General features: G+C 48.4%; 2 protein-coding genes across 4 annotated transcripts in view; one reads left to right on the top strand and one right to left on the bottom strand.

The window, feature by feature from the left end:
• Nucleotides 1-17,545, bottom strand: part of CCNE2 (cyclin E2) — a 38,263-nt gene that overhangs the window by 11,916 nt on the left and 8,802 nt on the right. Inside the window, exon 1 of one of the 3 annotated variants that reach the window (XM_045805926.2) lies at nt 1,140-1,257. The exons of 1 other annotated variant lie outside the window; for it this stretch is intronic. The gene's annotated coding sequence lies outside the window, so the exon portion shown is untranslated. Of the gene's footprint in view, nt 1-891; nt 923-1,139; nt 1,258-17,545 lie in introns of those variants that run through there. One more of the 3 variants, XM_045805927.2, reaches the window with a different exon arrangement.
• Nucleotides 159-16,063, top strand: LOC123797974 (uncharacterized). Its single transcript, XM_045806103.2, has 4 exons — nt 159-382; nt 694-892; nt 1,036-1,665; nt 11,272-16,063. Exons 1-4 carry the CDS (start codon nt 159-161, stop codon nt 11,410-11,412), a joined length of 1,194 nt encoding a protein of 397 aa, XP_045662059.1. The 3' UTR covers nt 11,413-16,063.

Here is a 17,545-nt window from a genome sequence, read left to right as displayed (position 1 = left end):
CTCCGAAGTGCCAATCAGACGCTCATTCAGGGGTTATGGCTAAGTCCCTCAGGAGATGGCCTGAGCCATTTTACCATGCTGTCTTATGCACTACAATGGATATCTCACGATATTAATTTTGGACACATGCCTGCGTCTCAACTGAAGGTACAGCCCGGATGCGAGTGTCTTCCAGAACTTACAAAGCACCCCCAGCAAGAAGGCAGATCTCCCCCAAATGGGTCTTTTCTGCGCCCTCCATCCTCTCCCGGAACCCCGAGGGGGGGCTTGGGCAGCGCCCCCATGTTCCCCCTTCCACCCTGGACGAGCCGCGGAGACAGAGGGGGTTGTGGAGGCGAAACGCTGTGGAGAAGCCGGTTCCGCGCCAATTTGGAGAGCGGCGGTGGCGGGGAAGCAGGGGGCGGAGGGAACTGAGACTTGTGTCACGTCCTTCAGTCTCCTTTCCCTCCTTCCCAGCCCCACCGGGCCCTGCCTGTCTCTTGAAGGGGCACCGGGACCCCGACTCCAGATGGGGGGGTGGGAGTGAAAGGAAAGGGAGTTAAAGAAAGGGGGAAACTGGGTTGGTCAGGGAGCTCTTCTCCCCGTGAAGGGAACCCAGACCCCTATCCTCTCTTCCGCGGGAGAGTTCCCCTAACGAGGGTGGGGGAGAGAAGCCCCTAGAACGAGGGCATTTTCCGTGGCCTCCCCCCTCAGGGCAGTTCTCCACCGCCGCCGCTTCCCCGGCCCCCTGCCAAAGATCCTGACAGGACGCAACGCGGGGAGCCATCCCCCCAAGCCGCCTAATTCTCAGCCGTCCCAGTTTTCCTCCCCTCGACTCCCGCCCGCGGGAAGAATCGGCCCCGGGGGCTTTCTTTCCTCCCGCACTCCGCCCTACGCCCAGCACCTCCTCACCGCTAGACCCGCTACCGCTCCGCTCTCAGCTGGCGCCGGCGCCAACCCAATATATAGGCCGGGCCGGGCCCGCCCCGCACGCATGCGCCTCAGACTGACACCTCCGGACTGCGCGCTCCCCTCTCCCGCGCGCCCTCCCCGCAGGCCCGCGCGCCGCGCCCTGCTCTCAGTCCGCGCCCGCCCACCCGGAGGGGCAGGGGCCCGCTCGTCCTGGCCCTCAGTCCGCGTTCACCTGCGCTCCACTTCACCTGCCTGCGCGGCCCGGAGGCCGGAGGGAGTCTCTCAGAGGCTCCTCCTCCGAGGTCTAGCTCCCCGCCGCTCTGCTTCCGCATCTCCCGCCAGTACTTTCCAGTTCCCTCCCGCCCTCAACTCCCGGACCCCGGCCGTGTGAGGCCGCGGCTCAGTCCAGGTCTACGGCCAGGTGGAGGCTGCACGGGCGAGCATAGTCAGGAAGTGGCCATCCTGCGGCGCACCATGGCTGTCCCGCTAAGGCCTCAAGGAACCGGGTTCTTTCGGAAAAGACGCCGGGACCAGGAGAGCCCGCCCCTGCGGGAGGAGCGCCGCTTTGGCTGGCGAGCTGGCCAATGGGAGGCGAGGACGGCAGCACAACGTGGAGCTGCTGCAGAATGTAAACACAGCCGGGCGCGCGGCGGGCCACGTGTGTCCCCGCGCGCCACCCGTCGGGTCTGGGACCACCGGGGCCGGCCGTGGCACCCCAGGGCAGCCATTCTCAGGGATGCCTGTTTTGCATTTTGCTCCAGCCCGGCGATGGAGGTTCGTATCAACCCTCTTTTCCCGCTGCCTGCTCCGCCGACCGGGTTACCTCCCATGGGTGGGTCTCTCCGCACCCCGCCGCCTTTCCGCTGCCTTGCGGCTTCCCACCCCGAAGTCCCCGCGCGCAGAAAACGCTCGCGCCAGGCCGCACCCTCCCTTCCTGTCCTCCGGACCTGCAGTTCCGGGGCTTCTCAAGAGTAAACGTCTCTCAAGAGCGGGGCCGGGGACGGCATTCCGCCTTCCCCTTGAGAGCAGTGGCTCTCCCGGGTTGGGCCGGGAGAACTGCCGCCACCACGTGCAGGCCCCGGGCCGGCCCGCCGCGCCCCGCCCCGCTCCCGCCAGCGCGCCCTGCGGAGCCCGCGCGAGTTGCCCGCGCAGGAGGGAGCCGCCCGCCTCTGAGCTATAATAGCGGGAGGCGGGCCCGACGCGTTTCCTTCTCTTTCCGCCCTCGCTAAACAGGGATGCCCTCGCTACCTCTATTGCCGCCCCTGTCCAGCGCGCCCCAGACTGGACATCTCCAAGTAGGACATGCCGTTGATACTGCGCCGACAGGTTTTGCGGCGGGAGCGGTGGGGCGGGGACGCCTACGGGAACAAAGACCCCCGCGGTGGAGGAGCCGAGCGCAGGCTTCCCGGAACTCGCGGCAGCTCGGGCCGGCCGTGGGCTGCCCGGGTTCGGCGCTCTGCCCTGGCCCGGCGCGAGCTGCTGGGGTAAGGCCGGAGACGAAGGCGCTCGGGCTGGCGCGGTGGCGCGGCCCGGGCGGGAGCCTTTCCCGAGATGCACCAGGAGGCGGCGGCGGCGGCCGGGACCGACCCGGGACCTCTCCCCGCGCCCCCGCCCGGGGCCCTTTGTGCCGCTCGGTCGGTGCGGCTCTGGGAGCCTAGAAATAACCGCTGCTCTTCGGGGTTTCGGGCCCGCAAGGCCAACTCTTTTTTTACGTTCCCTCTTTGGATTCTGACTCTTACGATAGGCTCGCGACGCCGGCAAAATAATTATTTTTCTCCCGCTACTAACGCCGGAGGAAATAGTAAGAGCCTTGCCTCAGGTGACATAGAAGCCGGAGAGGCCCAGAATCTTGTCAGTCCCAAGAAGCTTGATAACATTATAATGCTTATGATGGCGCTCTCGTTCCGGGAGGAGTTGCCTCCTTTTGCAGTCACTTCATAACACTCGCGGTGTGAAGCTTAGAGCTCTAACAGCATGATGATAAGAAAAGGGAGGTCTTCCAACAAATGTATGTTACCTTGACGTACGCAAAACTGGTGGCCTAAATGAGGGAATAAGGTAATCAAAATATCCTGAGAACTAGGTATGTCGAACATTTATAGGATTAATCTTGGGGTATGTATGTATTGCATGCCCAGCACTGAGCTAATTACTAAATTACTTGTAAACAAGACATGTAATTAGAAATGTACTTTGGTCAGTGCCCTTGACTATGCAGTGAATACAGTGCAATCATAGTAAAGGAGAAACTAGAAGCAGTCTCAAGACTGCTTTGTCTGGAACCAACAGGGTGATTTCTGCCACATTACAAGTAGCTGGCCAATGGTTCAGTGGGACTAAAAAGGCCATGGGTTTACTCTTAGATGGACCCAGGTTCCAATCCTGCTCTGCTGCAAGTTACTGAATTCCTCTGAGCAGGGGTTTCTCCAGAAAACATAGAAGACATTCATTTCAAGGCTCTTTCTAAAGATTACATTTGATAATGTTTATAGAGACCCTCTCGTGTATGTACTTGTCACAGAGCAGATGCTCAGGGCTAGCTCTTCTGTCTTTTGTCCACCCCCCTTACTAGTTTACACCCATAGAAATTGAGTTGTTTGAAAATCTGCAGTAAAACAAAGCTGAATTACAAAATTGCTGTTTCCCAGAATTTTGTTCATGTAGTCATCCTTTTGGATACTTACTTTAGACATTTTTTAAAAGTTAAATTTTTTTTTAATTTAAGTAATCTCTGCATCCAACATGGGGCTTGAACTCACGACCCCCCCATCCCGAAGATCAAGAGTCCCAGGCTCTTCCATCTGAGCCAGCCAGATGCCCCTAGACATCATCTTTCAATATGTTATCTTTGTTTCAGATTTTTATACGTTCCCTTTTAGTTCCCTCATTTCCCACTGATCCCAGTTTTAAAATTCACTTATTTTGCATGATCTCAGGATTGTGAGATCCAGCACTGCGTTGTGCTCTGTGCTCAGCACAGTCTTGCTTGAGATTCTTTCTCCATCTCCCACTTGTGCTCTCTTTCTCTCAAATAAATAAATCTTTTAAAAATTCACTTACTTTGAAATGTATGATATTCTTTCATGCTTGTGATAATTTTAGAAATTTGGGCATTTTCTAAAGTATATTTTCCCCATTGTTCATGCAAAGTTAAAACACCATGTTAAATAAAGTATTGGCCTCTACCGTGCTTTTGTTTTCAGGGGGAAAATGGTGGAGAGAAAAACAATAAGATTTTTAGAGGAACAGGTTTAAAAAAAAATTGGGCCCAGCCCACTTATTTCTTGCTTCTGTACATTTTCCTCTCCATGTGTCCTCTGTGCAATCTTCCTAAACCCCTTTTTCTGTGCTCTTCAGTTCTGCTCACTTCACAGTACAATAATCACCTATCAAAATGTCTTTTATCTCCAACTAGGCCTTGGATCTTATTTTGTTCATCTTTATATAGTCAGTACCCAGCAGTTCAGAGGCATACAAAGTAGGACCTTGGTAAATACTGAGTTGAATTATGCATAGGATATCCCATTATAGAACTTTTTTTTTTTTTTTTAAGATTTTATTTATTTGACAGAGAGACAGCCAGCTAGAGAGGGACCACAAGCAGGGGGAGTGGGAGAGGAAGAAGCAGGCTCCCAGCAGCCGAGCCTGATGCAGGGCTCGATCTCAGAACCCCGGGATCACGCCCTGAGCCAAAGGCAGATGCTTAACAACTGAGCCACCCTGGCGCCCCCCATTATAGAATTTTAATTCTCTAAGGCTAGAGTGATGGATGCTAGAATTATTCACTGATTAATAATAAGGTTTTTCAAAATTCTATTTTTAGACTTTTATAAGGTTTTAGACTTATAGAAAAATTGAGAAGGTAGGACAAAGCTTCCATATATTCCTTCACCCTCCCTGACCACCTCACATAGTTTTTCTTCTTATTTTTTTTAAATATCTTATTTATTTATTCAACAGAGATAGAGACAGCCAGCGAGAGAGGGAACACAAGCAGGGGGAGTGGGAGAGGAAGAAGCAGGCTCATAGCAGAGGAGCCTGATATGGGGCTCGATCCCACAATGCCGGGATCACGCCCTGAGCCGAAGGCAGACGCTTAACCGCTGTGCCACCCAGGCGCCCCAGTTTTTCCTATTATTGACACATTAGCGTGGTACATTTATTACTATGTAAATCAATGTCAATGCGTTATTATTAACTAAAGCCCATGCTTTATTCAGATTTCATCAGTTTTTCCCTAATGTCTTCTTATTGCTGCTGGATCCAAACCCATCGCATTTAGAACTCATGTCTCCTTGAGGTTCCTCTTGGCTCTGACAGTTTCTTAGATTTTCCTTATTTTTTTATGTCCTTGACAGTTTTGAGGAGTGCTGGCCAACTATTTTGTAGGATGCTTTTTTTTTTTTTTTTTTTTTTTTAGTTTTATGTATTTATTTGAGCAGGAGTGGGCGGGAGGGCAAAGGGAGCCCAATACGGGACTCAATTCCAGGACCCAGGATCATGACCCAAGCCAAAGGCAGACACTCAACCCACTGAGCACCTAGGCACCCCTGTAGGATCCCTTTCTAGTGGAATTTGTCTTACGTTTTTCTAATGGTTAAACTGAGGTTATAGGTTTGGAGGAAGAATATCACAGAGGCAAAGTGCCATTTTCATCATATCCAGAGTACATATTATCATCATGGTTTATGACTGTTGATGTTGACCTTGATCACCTAGTAGTGTTTGCTGGGCTTTCACGTTGTAGAGTTACTTCCCCCATCCCCACCCTCAGATACTGTCCGGTTTGGACAGAAGTCACTCTGTGCAGCCCACAGGGAAGGAGTGGGGAGTTACGCCCCCTGCCTTTAAGGTAAAATATCTACATTATTTATTGGGAATTCTTCTAGATTTGTCTCTTCTCTCCCATTTATTAACTTATTCAATGATTTATTTATATCTGTATACACTCATGGATATTTATACTTTGTTTTGTTTTTACATTTTGAAGTAAAATTCAATAGTACTTTATCTTGTGGCTCAAATTGTCCTAGCCTTGGCCAGGGTATTTTTAATATTTTTTTGTCATAGAGCTGATTTGAAGTTAAGCAAAAATGAATATGGTTAAATGATAACCAGTATATCTCATATGAAGAGAGGAATAAAACATTAAACTGGTTTATTGTCCATTTAGCCAAAACACATCAACAGAAAAAAAAACTTTTCACATTTTTAATACTGAATTGCCTATTAGACTATTCCTTTTAGTGCCTCATCAAAGACATTTTTCAGTAAACCTTTTTTTTCTTCGTGATGGTGAGTGGTGGTACAATGACTACCGGTATAGTTCACCACTGTCTTCATTTATGCTAGGGCACTGGCAGTTTTCACCACCACTGCCGTCTGCATCATCGCAGCAAATATTAACACCGTGAAAATAGTTTTGACCTTGTGGTCTCCCTGAAAGGGTCTTTGGGACCCCCAAGGTTCCCAGACCATACACTGAGAACTGCAGATTAGTTTCCAAACCAGAATGCTAGGAGTCATCTTAGTTATTCCTTTCTTCTTCTTTCTGATCCTCATAATTAGTACTTCCTGAGTGAGGTGAGGGGCTAAGCTCTACTCGGAGCTTTTCCATTGTATTAACTCCTTGCAATCCTCTATCCACACCGCGAGGCACGTGCTGTTACCGTCCTCCCCACCTCACAGATAGACACAGTGTAATTTGCCCAGGACCCATGGTGGAGTCTGACTCCAGCTCTCCTGCTCTGTGCGGCCTCCAGTTACCACCAGGTCATTTCCAAATTAATCCAGTTTTTTCCTTCGCCTTAGTTCAGTACGACTCCAATCTCTCCTCGGTGCAGTGAGCTCCTAACTGGTTCTCCTGACGTGTGTTGCCCCGTCTATCTGCCTTGCAATGTCTTGCCAAAGCTCTCTTTCCTTCTTTTCTTTTTTTTTTTTTTTTAAGATTTTATTTATTTGAGAGAGAGAGCGAGAGAGAGCATGAGCAGAGGGAGAGGCAGAGGGAGAAGGAGAGGCAGACACGCTGCTGAGCGGGGAGCCTGATACAGGGCTGGATCCCAGGATCCTGGGATCATGGCCTGAGCCGAAGGCAGACGCTTAACCCACTGAGCCCTCCAGGGGCCCCCAAAGCTCTTTCTCAAGCACGGATTTGCCCACCCTGTTATCGATTGCCTTGGGGTAAAGGCCGGAGCCCTTAACTTAACACACAAAGCCTTTTGCACCTGGGAGATCCAGCTGCAGAGCTGTTCTACACACGCCTTGCCCTTCTCATTTGGACCTTTGTACCTGCACCTCTCATTCTCCCCCTCCACTGCCTTCCCTCAACTAATTCCCACAGATCCGTTACTACTCAGACACCACCTCTTCCAGAAAGCTGTACAGCTCTGAGGCGGGGCTCTTCACACTCCTTTCTTCCCACTTCCTCCTTTTCCCCCATGCCAGCCTCTACCTCTGGGGGCAGGAACTGCCTCTTTCATACCTGACACCCACCTGCCTGGCCTGGGGCCTGACCAACCACAGTGCCCGTTGTGGAACGAATGCAGGGGGCGGCAGAAGTGTGCCCATCCAGTAGGCCCTCCTAAACCAGACTCCAGGGACCACTCCCTTTGTGGCCGGCCTGTTGGAGGACTCAGTAGGGTCATGGCTGAGTGCTGCCCTCTAGAGGCAGAGCTGTTTCTGGCATCTGGGATTCCAGAAGCACCTGGGAGTCTAGGCAGAGAGAGCCTGGCTCTGTGGGAGCTGTCTTTGGCCACCCTAGGGGGCTAGGGGGTGCACTTGAGAAGGAAAGCATCTTAACATGTGGGAGCTAGAGCCCCTTAGAGGTGGCCGGTCCAGCTCCTGCAGGGTTTGTCGTACTCCGTGGTGCAGAGAAAGAACAGTGATAAACAGGGCAGTGTTGCAAATCCAGAAGCTCCAGGAAGAGGATGAAGTTGGCAGGTAGATGCAGGGTTGATCAGCCTGCCCTGGGCCAGGCACCGTCCTTGTTAACTGCATAACTACCATTAAGCAATAGAGAAAAGAAAAAAGTAATATGATAGAGGGGACTATTAAGCTGTAAGGGGTGGGGAGTGATCTGGGAAGGACTCCTAGAGGTGGTGACATTTTGTCTATTTCATTCATTAATTCAACAAACACTAGGACATAGTATGAAGCAAACAAGAATTCCTGCCTCCTTGGAGCTTAATTCTAGTCAAGGGGTATAGAAAACAAACAAACATATCAGATAATAAGAAAAATAAAAGCGGTATAATGTGCTGTGAGGTGCTATATTAGACAGATGTTCAGGGAATACTAATTAGTGTGACATTTGATCTGAGAACTGTGAAGTGAGAGAACAAGCCAGGCAGATAAGGAGGAAGAACATTCCAGGCAGGGGAACAGGAAGTCCCGAGGACCTTGGCTTATTTAATGGACTACAAGGAAGTCAGTACGGCTGGAATGTGGTGAGGGTGGGAGGAGAGGCAGCAGGAGGGAGCGTTTAAAAATGACCCGTGGGACTGCGGTGTGGAAAACAGACCCCACAGGGAGCCCAGTCATAGACTAGAGTGATCCAGGTGAGGGGCGATGGCGACTTGGAACAGGCTCGGGTGGTAGGGCTGATGAAAGCTGTTTGCTTCCAGAATGTGTGTTGAAGGTAGAGCTGAAAGGCTGTGCTGACGGAGTCGGTGTACGGGACCGAGACAACGCACAGGTGAATAACTGTCGAATGGCATTTATTGGAACTGGGAAGGTGAAGGGAAGAGTGGCTTTAGGGCAGAATGAAATCAAGAGTGGGTTTTGGACAGATTAAATCTTAAAATCTTTCCCTACATTTTATCACGAAAATTTTAAAGATTTATTTATTTATTTTAGAGAGAGAGCCAGAGAGATCTTGGGGGGAGGGGGAGAGAGGGAGGGAGAGAAAATCTTAAGCGGATTCTACACTGAGTGACACAGGGCTGTATCTCACGACCCTGAGGTCATGACCTGAGCTGAAACCAAGAGTCGGATGCCCCACTGACTGCACCACCCAGGCGCCCCTAGTATGAAAACTTCAAATGCCCATTAAAGTTGAAAGAATTTATAATAAATACCCATATACCCAGCACCTAAATTCCACCAACATTTTGCTATGCCTACTAATCATAGTTCTCTCCATCTATCCACCCACTATTCCGTCTTATCTTTGGGTGCATTTCCAACAAAACTAGAGATACCAGTGTATTTCCCCCTGAATACTTCAGCGTGCCTAGCATTAACAGAGTTCAATATTTGTTTAGGGGTTTTTTTAGAGCTAAAACATACTTAAAATGAAAAGTACAAGCACTACATATATATTCTTAACGGACACACTTTCACAACCCAAACTCCTGTCGAGTTATAAACATCACCATCACCCCTGGAAAGCTCCCTTTCCCTGGCAATCCCCCCATTCCACCTTCCACCGTCAGGAAGCCACTGGTCTGAGTTTTTCCACCATAGACTGGTTTTACTAGTTCGAAGCTAGAACTTCATATTATATATGTGTGTACGGTGTATACACACAGACACATGGAACCACAGTGGCGTCTGCACTCAACACGTTTTTGACTCTCATCCATGCTGCTGCATATGCCCGTCCTTTGTTCCTTTTTATGGCTTAGTATTGCACTGTGTACCCCAGTTTATTTTTTAGGTTGTGGCTATTTTAAGTCAAGGAGCTTTGGACCTTTCTTGTATGTGAACATTCCTGCTGTGAACACTTGTGGACAAACATATTCATTCAAACATATACCTAAGAGTAGAATTTCTGGGTCATAGAGTAGGAATAGGTTTCAGTTTTATTGAAAAAACAACCACCACCAACTTGTTGGGATGAGCACCGGGTGTTGTAAGTGATGAATCACTAAATTCTACACCTGAAACCACTATTACACTGTATGTTCACTAACTGGAATTCGAATAAAAACTTGAAAACTGAAAAAAACCCAACAAACCTGTCAGGCCTTTTTTCAAAGGTCCATCAACAAGGGGATGGGTAAATACACGGTGGGGTCACATTGTGGGGTGCTGCGCTGTGGTTAAAATGAGGTAGAGCCACGTGTATCACATGGATGCTTCTCAAAAATATAATATTTGGGGGAAAAGCAAATTGTAGATGGAAACATTCAGTATGATACCATTTATATAAAGTTGGAAAGCATGTGAAACAAGTATTACATATAGTTATTGATACATACTTAGTAATGGCATAAAAGCAGGTTTTGTGAAAGTCATCGATTTCAGGGTAGTGGTATCTTGGCAGGGGCAGAGGACGAATGGGATCAGAGGGGTCTGTGATAGGCTTCACCTGTATCATTAAAGTTGTATTTCCTTAAAATCTTCTGAAGCAAACACGGTAAAAATGTTAAGATTTTATAAAGCTGAGTGATGAATACACGTTCGTTTTATTCATCTTTATGCTTTCTGTTTGTCTGATTTCTGACTTGTGTCTAAGGAGCTTCTCCTGAAGCATTTATCTCCTTCACATTTACTCCTTGGCCCCAGGCCTCTACTTCTGAAGGTAGTTGAGACTGGGCAGAGTCGGGGTTCAGGGAACAGAGCTGCTCACCCGCTCCCGAGCCCCCTCTCGGGTGGGGCGGCCACAGTGCAGGAGAAGCTCCCGGAGGCCCCCCCGGGGGGGGGGGACCTGGCCGGTAGAGCCCCTCGGACCTGGGAGGCTACTACCACCTACGACTTCCAGCCCTTCTTTCCCACCTGCTTCCTAAATTTAGGCCTGTGATCTGGGCCCAGCTCTGCATCCAGTCCCGGGTCCAAACCCTACTTAAAATTGAGCCATATTTTAAAGTATTTGCTTTGTTCCACTGTTCAGGGCTTTTTCTTCAGGGGCTCTAACTTTACATGTGTGCGATTTCCTTTGCCTGCCTGTCTTCCCTATCATGCCTTCTCTAATGATTTTTATTTATTTCCACTTTATCTTCTTCACCTTTCTTCTCTGTTTTCCACAGCATCCTCTAGAGTGGTGCCTCTTCTCGCTTGTGTTTCTTGCATTTGGTTTCTGAAACACTGTTGTGTTTTTCTTACCCTTATTTTCTACTCTCCCAGTTCCTGTTTCACGTCTTCCTGTTGTCTGTGGCCTCCTGCCGCCTGGCCATCCCTTCCTGGACTGATTTCTGCCCCGTCGGCCTCTTGCGTAGTTGCCACTGCCTGGTTACATTTTTTAAATGTTATAATAGAATGTTGATTAAATTTTTCTTCTGCTCTGTGGCAACCGTTTTCTGATGAGTCTTCACAGTCTGCAGGGAAGTTCTGCTCCTTTTCAGAATTTTTTTTTTCTGGCAGTGCCTTTGTACGGATGTTTTTCTTATGGTGCCTCTGATTGGATGTTGAGTCACAACTTTTTATCATTTATTTTTGCAGGAGTTGGATTTTTCAAAACCAGCGGTTTGCAAGAGAATCCTGACCGGACTGGGGAAGCTTGGCTCCTTTCTCGGCTCGAGGGCTCCCTCTTCTGTTACTACAGGGATGTATGCTTTCTTTACCATACGGCTCCTCGCCTGAATTTAGGAGCCCAGCCTGGCTCCAGAAGGCTCCCACCACCAGTAGGAAGCTTCCCTGGTTCCTTCTCCTGACAGAGCCACGGGCTCCAAGGGTCCTGCCCTTCCTGCCAGCGCGCTCCTCGCTCTTTCTTCACCTGCCGCCATGAGCCCTCCAGGCACTTGAGTGATTTCTTTCTTCCTCTTCCTAGTCCTCTGAGGCTTCTCCTGCGGGGGCTGAATTTTCGCTGGGGATTGCTGGGACCTGCACCCCCAGACTCCCGGGCAGTTTCTGGTCTCCCCTGGGGCGGCTGGCAAACCGCATGCTGGAGTTCACTGCTGGTGCAGGGGTGACGCCACATACAACACGAAGTTTCTGACCTCTCTCACTTCCTCGTTTCACTGAAGATGGAAGTTGGTAGTGGTCTCAAACCTTCATTCTCGTGGCTCTGAAGGATTTCCTGGAGAACTGGGAAGATTCTGCACAAAGCTGTCAGCGTGCTCTGCTCAGGCGGCTCTGGAGTCCTTCGTCGGCCTTCAAAGCCCCCCACAGTCTGGTTGTCCTTCCAGCTCTTAGGTGTGACCATGGCTCCAGCCAGACTGGGCTGCTCACCATCCAGGAACTCGGTGTGCAAATTTCTTTCTCTGTGTTCCTGCTTTTTCCATGACTGTAATGTTCCCTTCAGGGGCCTCTTTATGGTAGCTGTTGTTTTGGGTGACTCAGCCCGCAGGCATGCCTCCCTCTCCTTTTCTGCTGTGTCAGAACCTACCCATCATCCGCCAACAAGGATAGGTGCGCGAATCATGGTGCCCTTCGGTGGGCGACAGCGACTGTTTCAGGCAAAGCCAAATGGTCCAAGCAGGGCCAGAGTCCCTCCCTGAATATTCCTTCCCTGAGAGCTAGCTAAGAAGCCTGCCTCTTGCTCCGAGGTCACCGTATCAATGTTCATCTGGAGGAACACCCCATCTGCAACATGAAAAGCTATGGTGACGCAGAGAGAGAGGGTTTCCTTAAGTCCTGGATCCACCCTGAGCTTCCTAAGAGCGTGAGCCAGTCTATTACAGTTTAGCTTAAGAAACTGAGTCCGTTTTGCCAGGTGCAACAGAAAGCACCTTCGTCTCCTGTCATCCTGGTACTTGTACCTGTTGTAACACACAACACACTGTATGGTCCCTGTCGTTGCCTGGTTATTGTATCGGTCTGTATCCCCCACTGAAAGCCCTTTACTGCAGGACCCACGCCTGTTCACCGTGGGGTGCCCAGTGACTGGATGGTGCCTGGCCAGCACTGGGCAATGAATATTCATTTGAAACATCTGCCTTTCCTAATTCCTCCCATCAGTCAAGGTCTTAGAGTCCAAGGCCTTCACGGAGCCTTCCACATGAAGTGAGAGAATCCAGGTAAAGCGTCCAGCGCTGTGTGCAGCACAAAACAGACTGTGAGCAGAGCCCCAGCCTTCGTGCCCCGACTTCCTCAACTCAGACGCGAGGTCTCCCTCCTTGCAGCTCCTTTATCTCATTTAATCCAGTGGCATCTACCTGTACTGTCTTATATTGGACTTATTTGCATTTCTCTTGTAAGTTTCCAGGTATTGTAGATGCCGGGAAGCAAGGAGCTAGCACGTGCAGTTGTGGAAAACCCCGCGGGATGCACATTGGTCAAGCCTTTTGAGCTTACAGGGAAGCTGGCGGCCTGTGATGCTTTCCGGGGGTCGTCATGTTAAGTGAGTCGTGGAGTGGATCCGGAGGAACCTGTAAAAAGGGGAAGCTGAATCCTACTTTTGCAGATGTAGGAATGAATGCTGTTTGAAAATCTATTGAAGCCATGACGGCTGACCATGGCTGGAGAAGGGCTGGGATGACCACCGCCCCAAACGTCTCTCTCCTTGGTAAAGACTCTAACCTTGTCCAGGCTCTGAGGACTTGGAATTAGAAATGAGGCGTGAGGAGTCAGAGTTTACAATGCCCTTGGCTCTGGTGAGGGGAAGCTGAGTGTTGCCAAGAGGTCAGAAGCTCCGGGTCCAGGCCTAGGTTTTCGACCTCTCGCAACCGGCCTCATACCTTCCTTTGTATCTTCCACGTAGGATTCGTATCGTCCAACTGATTCAATCTTCTTTTTTTTTTTTTTTTTTAAAGATTTTATTTATTTATGTGACAGAGAGACAGCCAGAGAGAGGGGGAACACAGCAGGGGAGTGGGAGAGGAAGAAGCAGGCTCCCAGCGGAGGAGCCCGATGTGGGACTCGATCCCAGAACGCCGGGATAATGCCCTGAGCCGAAGGCAGACGCTTAACGACTGCGCTACCCAGGCGCCCCCTGATTCAATCTGATAGAATGTAAGTTCCGAAAGGCCAGGGACTTGGTCTGCGTTGCGCGGTGTTCAGTCTCCTAATACCTGAAACTGCGCCTGGTCGCCAGGGAGGCTTAAGAGGAGCTCGGTACACATGGCTTGACTCCATCTCCCTACTGGACATACATACTGGATGCAGCTTATTTACCTTCGACGTGCCTTGCTAAAATACTTATGTGCCCAGATTCCCTGATCTGATCCAGATAGAAGAACTTTCAAGTCCAAGTCCCATGAGGTCAGTCACTTCCAGTATCTTATTCGGATCTTATTCACTAAGGAACTCTAGTGCCCCAAACATTCGGTCAGTATTTATGGAATCGATGATTGAAGTATTTGGTGAGTGAAGTTTAAATTGAGCAAAGAAATGGAAGTGAGTGGCTTAGATTTCGTAAGAATACTATACTACGTCTGTTTTAACACTGGTAGAGTTTATAAATGCTCTCACAAATACCCCTCTCTTGAGTCTTGCACCAACCCTACAAGGTCTATTTGGTAAGCTTTATAGATGAGGGAAAAGGCTCACAGGAATCAAAGGGCTTGTCTAAGATTACATAGATTGCAGGTTGGAACTTGAACCCAAGATTTGATTCCAAGTTTCATGATCATTCTCCTTTTTCACGGATACCAATAGAAGGTGAGACAAAAGTAATAGAAAACAATCAACATTTTATCATTTGAACTGTAGGATCTTGGAGTTGGAGGTAGCCTTGTACATCAAAAATCTCAAACCCCTCCCTCATTTTTCAAACTAGGAAAGTAAGATTTGGAGAGGTGGTGTGATGGATCTCAAGGCACATCTCCAGCCGAAGGAGTAATTACACTGAAGCTGGCTCCTCCACTTCCTGCCTCTGCTTTGTCCTCAGGTTTCACTCTCACCCGGAGACCGTGGACTGAACTTGCAGGAGACCAAGCTGCCCTCTGCTTTCCTGCAGCCGAGCCCCTGGGAACCCAGCCCCCCAGAAGCCTCCAGCTCTGACAGGAGCGTGGCCCCAACTGAAAGAAACTTGGTTTTTTTCTCTCTCCCTCTTTCTGTCATTTCTTTTTCTTTCTTCCTTATTTACCTTGCAGGTGAGGGGTGAGAGTTGTGGAAGAGGCATCCAGCCAAGGTTGCCTGCTCCCGCCCCTGTAAGATCTGGTTTTGATAAAGGTTGTGGAGTTTGAAAGTAAGAGTAAGCTCATTTCACTCTCCATTTATTTAGTGTTTTTGAACTGTTCACAACTCAGAACCTAGTTTTGTTTTTCTTCCTTTCTCTGATGCCTCCTGGTATAGACCCTGCCTGCTAACTGAGGGTTCATGTTGCACGGAATCTTGCCTCCATCCAGTAGGAATGACTCTACCAGGCCTTAGAGAAAATCATTCCATTCACTGGCCTTGCACGTCACTCTGTCTTTGAGTTGAGCCTGACGAACCAGAGCACAGACCCCAATCTTACCAATCAGAGAAATGCAAGGACGTGCATTTTTCAACCATCCAAGAGACAAAAAAAAAAAAAAAAGGAAAGAAAGAAAAGAAAGAGAGAGAGAGATTGCTAATCTTTTGTGCTGGCAAGAGGATGAGAAAATGAGCCCTCATACATTGCTGTTGTAAATATGAATTACTGTTACTTCTTGGGAATGTAGCCTACTATTATTAAAATAAAAACTACAGCGATGACATTAAGTAATGTTATTCTTGTTCCTTCATCCTGTGGAAATCAAGGTTCCAGTTTGTAAAGTCACATGTTCAGGAAAGTTTACCACAAGTCTATTTGTAATTACAGAAGCCTAAAAACAATTTGAATTTCTGTCAGGAAGTGTTGAATAAATTGTGGTTTGTCTGTAGTACAGAACATATCATGCAGTTATTTTTTCAGAACTGAGTTAGGCTTACATGTGTGGACTGAGAAAGCTCTGAATGTTATCATGTGAGTATAATAGTAAACGTTATAGATTAACATTAATGAAATGATCTTACAGTCTGGGGTTAATAAAGAAATCTTTATATGTGTGTTTATGTGATTACATGACTATGGAGAAAGAAGGGGCAGGATACCATCTCAGCTAGTAAAATTTGTAATCTTGAGGTTAGAATTGAGATGGGGACGGAGACATTAACACATTTCTGTTATTGGACTTGTTACAACAAGCATGCATTGATAATTGTGATTTTTTTAATAAAGTGAAAAAAATTCAGAGAATGGGTTTGAGAAATAGACAGATGGGTTATAATCTAGTTTCTGTCGCTTACTAGTTGTGAGAGGTTTGGTTAATTACCTAACCTCAGTCCTCATCTGTAAAAGGGGATAATATCTACGTCACTGTGTTCGATTAAAGAAGTATACAAAGCATGTCTTCCACTGTAATCCTTCTTTTCCTTTTTCCTTCTACACAAGCGATCTGCAGAATATTAAAACATAGCAAAACGTGTTGGCAATGCTACCAGTTTGTGATAACCGGTATGTTAGCCCAATGTTCTCAACTTGACATTGGTCTACCAAAGATGTGGACTAGTGTCTCTCTGGGAAAAAATATCTGGGTGATAATCTCTAGTTCCCTCCTTAATCTTTATACAGACAAAGTAAGAATGATTCACAATTGCGCCTTGGCCCTCTGGGCGTTATTGACCCAGGACCTCGGTCAGTGACCCAGCTGAGAAGTCGGAGAGCCGAAGAGAGCCTCTGAGTAGCCGAAACAGCTGTTCTAAAGTTCCAGCTCTTACTGGATCATTCTTATTTTAGACGACCCAAAGCAGCTTTTCCAGCCCTGGCACATGAGTGAGGACGTTACAACAGGCCGCACCCTGACAGCAGCCGCGGAGGGCGGGGGGGGGGGGGGGGGAGCTGGTCCGAGCCCAGGGCTGCATGGAAGATGCAAGGACTCAGCGAGCTGGACGGCCTGGAGCCAGGCCCTGTTTTCATAGTGAATAACTCATCTTCATAACGGCAATGCTGAATTATTAGGGAGAAATTAATTCATTCTTTACATAATATTTTAAAAATTATTTACTCAAGTAATCTCTACACCCAACATGTGGCTCGAACTCATGACCCTGAGATCGCAAATCACATGCTCTTCCAAGTGAGCCAGCCCGGCATCCCTCATGCTTCATGTAATCTTAAAAATGCCCCTAATCGGAGTATAATGCAGTCTAGAAGTATTACTAGCAGAGAGGATCAAACTTTTTCAGTTTTGCTGCTTAAAAAGTACAAGTATTGGTTTCATATTAGTGCCAGAATATAACAGAGGTCTTTATCCAATGAGGGAAATATAGAAATCTGCATAGCCAAGAGTGACAGGTATTAGAAATTGTTCAGGGGCGCCTGGGTGGCGCAGTCGTTAAGCGTCTGCCTTCGGCTCAGGGCGTGATCCCGGTGTTCTGGGATCAAGCCCCACATCCCGGTGTTCTGGGATCAAGCCCCACATCAGGTGTTCTGGGATCAAGCCCCACAAGCAGGCTCTCTGCTGGGAGCCTGCTTCTTCCTCTCCCACTCCCCCTGCTGTGTTCCCTCTGTCGCTGGCTGTCTCTCTCTGTTAAATAAATAAAACAAAATAAAATAAAAATTGTTCAAAAAGGATATTAACCTGGAACAATGGAATGATTTCCTACAAGTGTGTTATTTGCCTTTTTGCTAAAATAAGGTCTACAATCTATACTCCAAAATCCTTGGGGCCTGGGGAATTTTGGAACTCAGAATTTTTCAGATTTCTTGAAAGGTAGTATGGATATAACACTGTATGCTATGGAACGGCTCTAGCAGGGTCTAAGGCAGCAAATCAGAATCGAACATACTAATACTTCTACAGTGAAACAGTCATTAGGACAAATAGTG

This window comes from Ursus americanus, chromosome 9 (genome assembly GCF_024610735.1).
Source record: "Ursus americanus isolate L20-20 chromosome 9, mUrsAme1.1.p, whole genome shotgun sequence".
Lineage (NCBI taxonomy): Eukaryota > Metazoa > Chordata > Mammalia > Carnivora > Ursidae > Ursus > Ursus americanus.
Note: the sequence above shows the minus strand (reverse complement) of the source record. Positions and strands in the feature narration are given on the sequence as shown.

Coding starts and splice junctions, on each gene's coding strand:
- LOC123797974 (XM_045806103.2), top strand. CDS start 159: ATGCGAGTGTCTTCCAGAACTTACAAAGCACCCCCAGCAAGAAGGCAG. Junction 383..693: donor CGCCAATTTGGAGAGCGGCG/GTGGCGGGGAAG, acceptor CTCCCCCCTCAG/GGCAGTTCTCCACCGCCGCC. Junction 1,666..11,271: donor GCTCCAGCCCGGCGATGGAG/GTTCGTATCAAC, acceptor TTATTTTTGCAG/GAGTTGGATTTTTCAAAACC.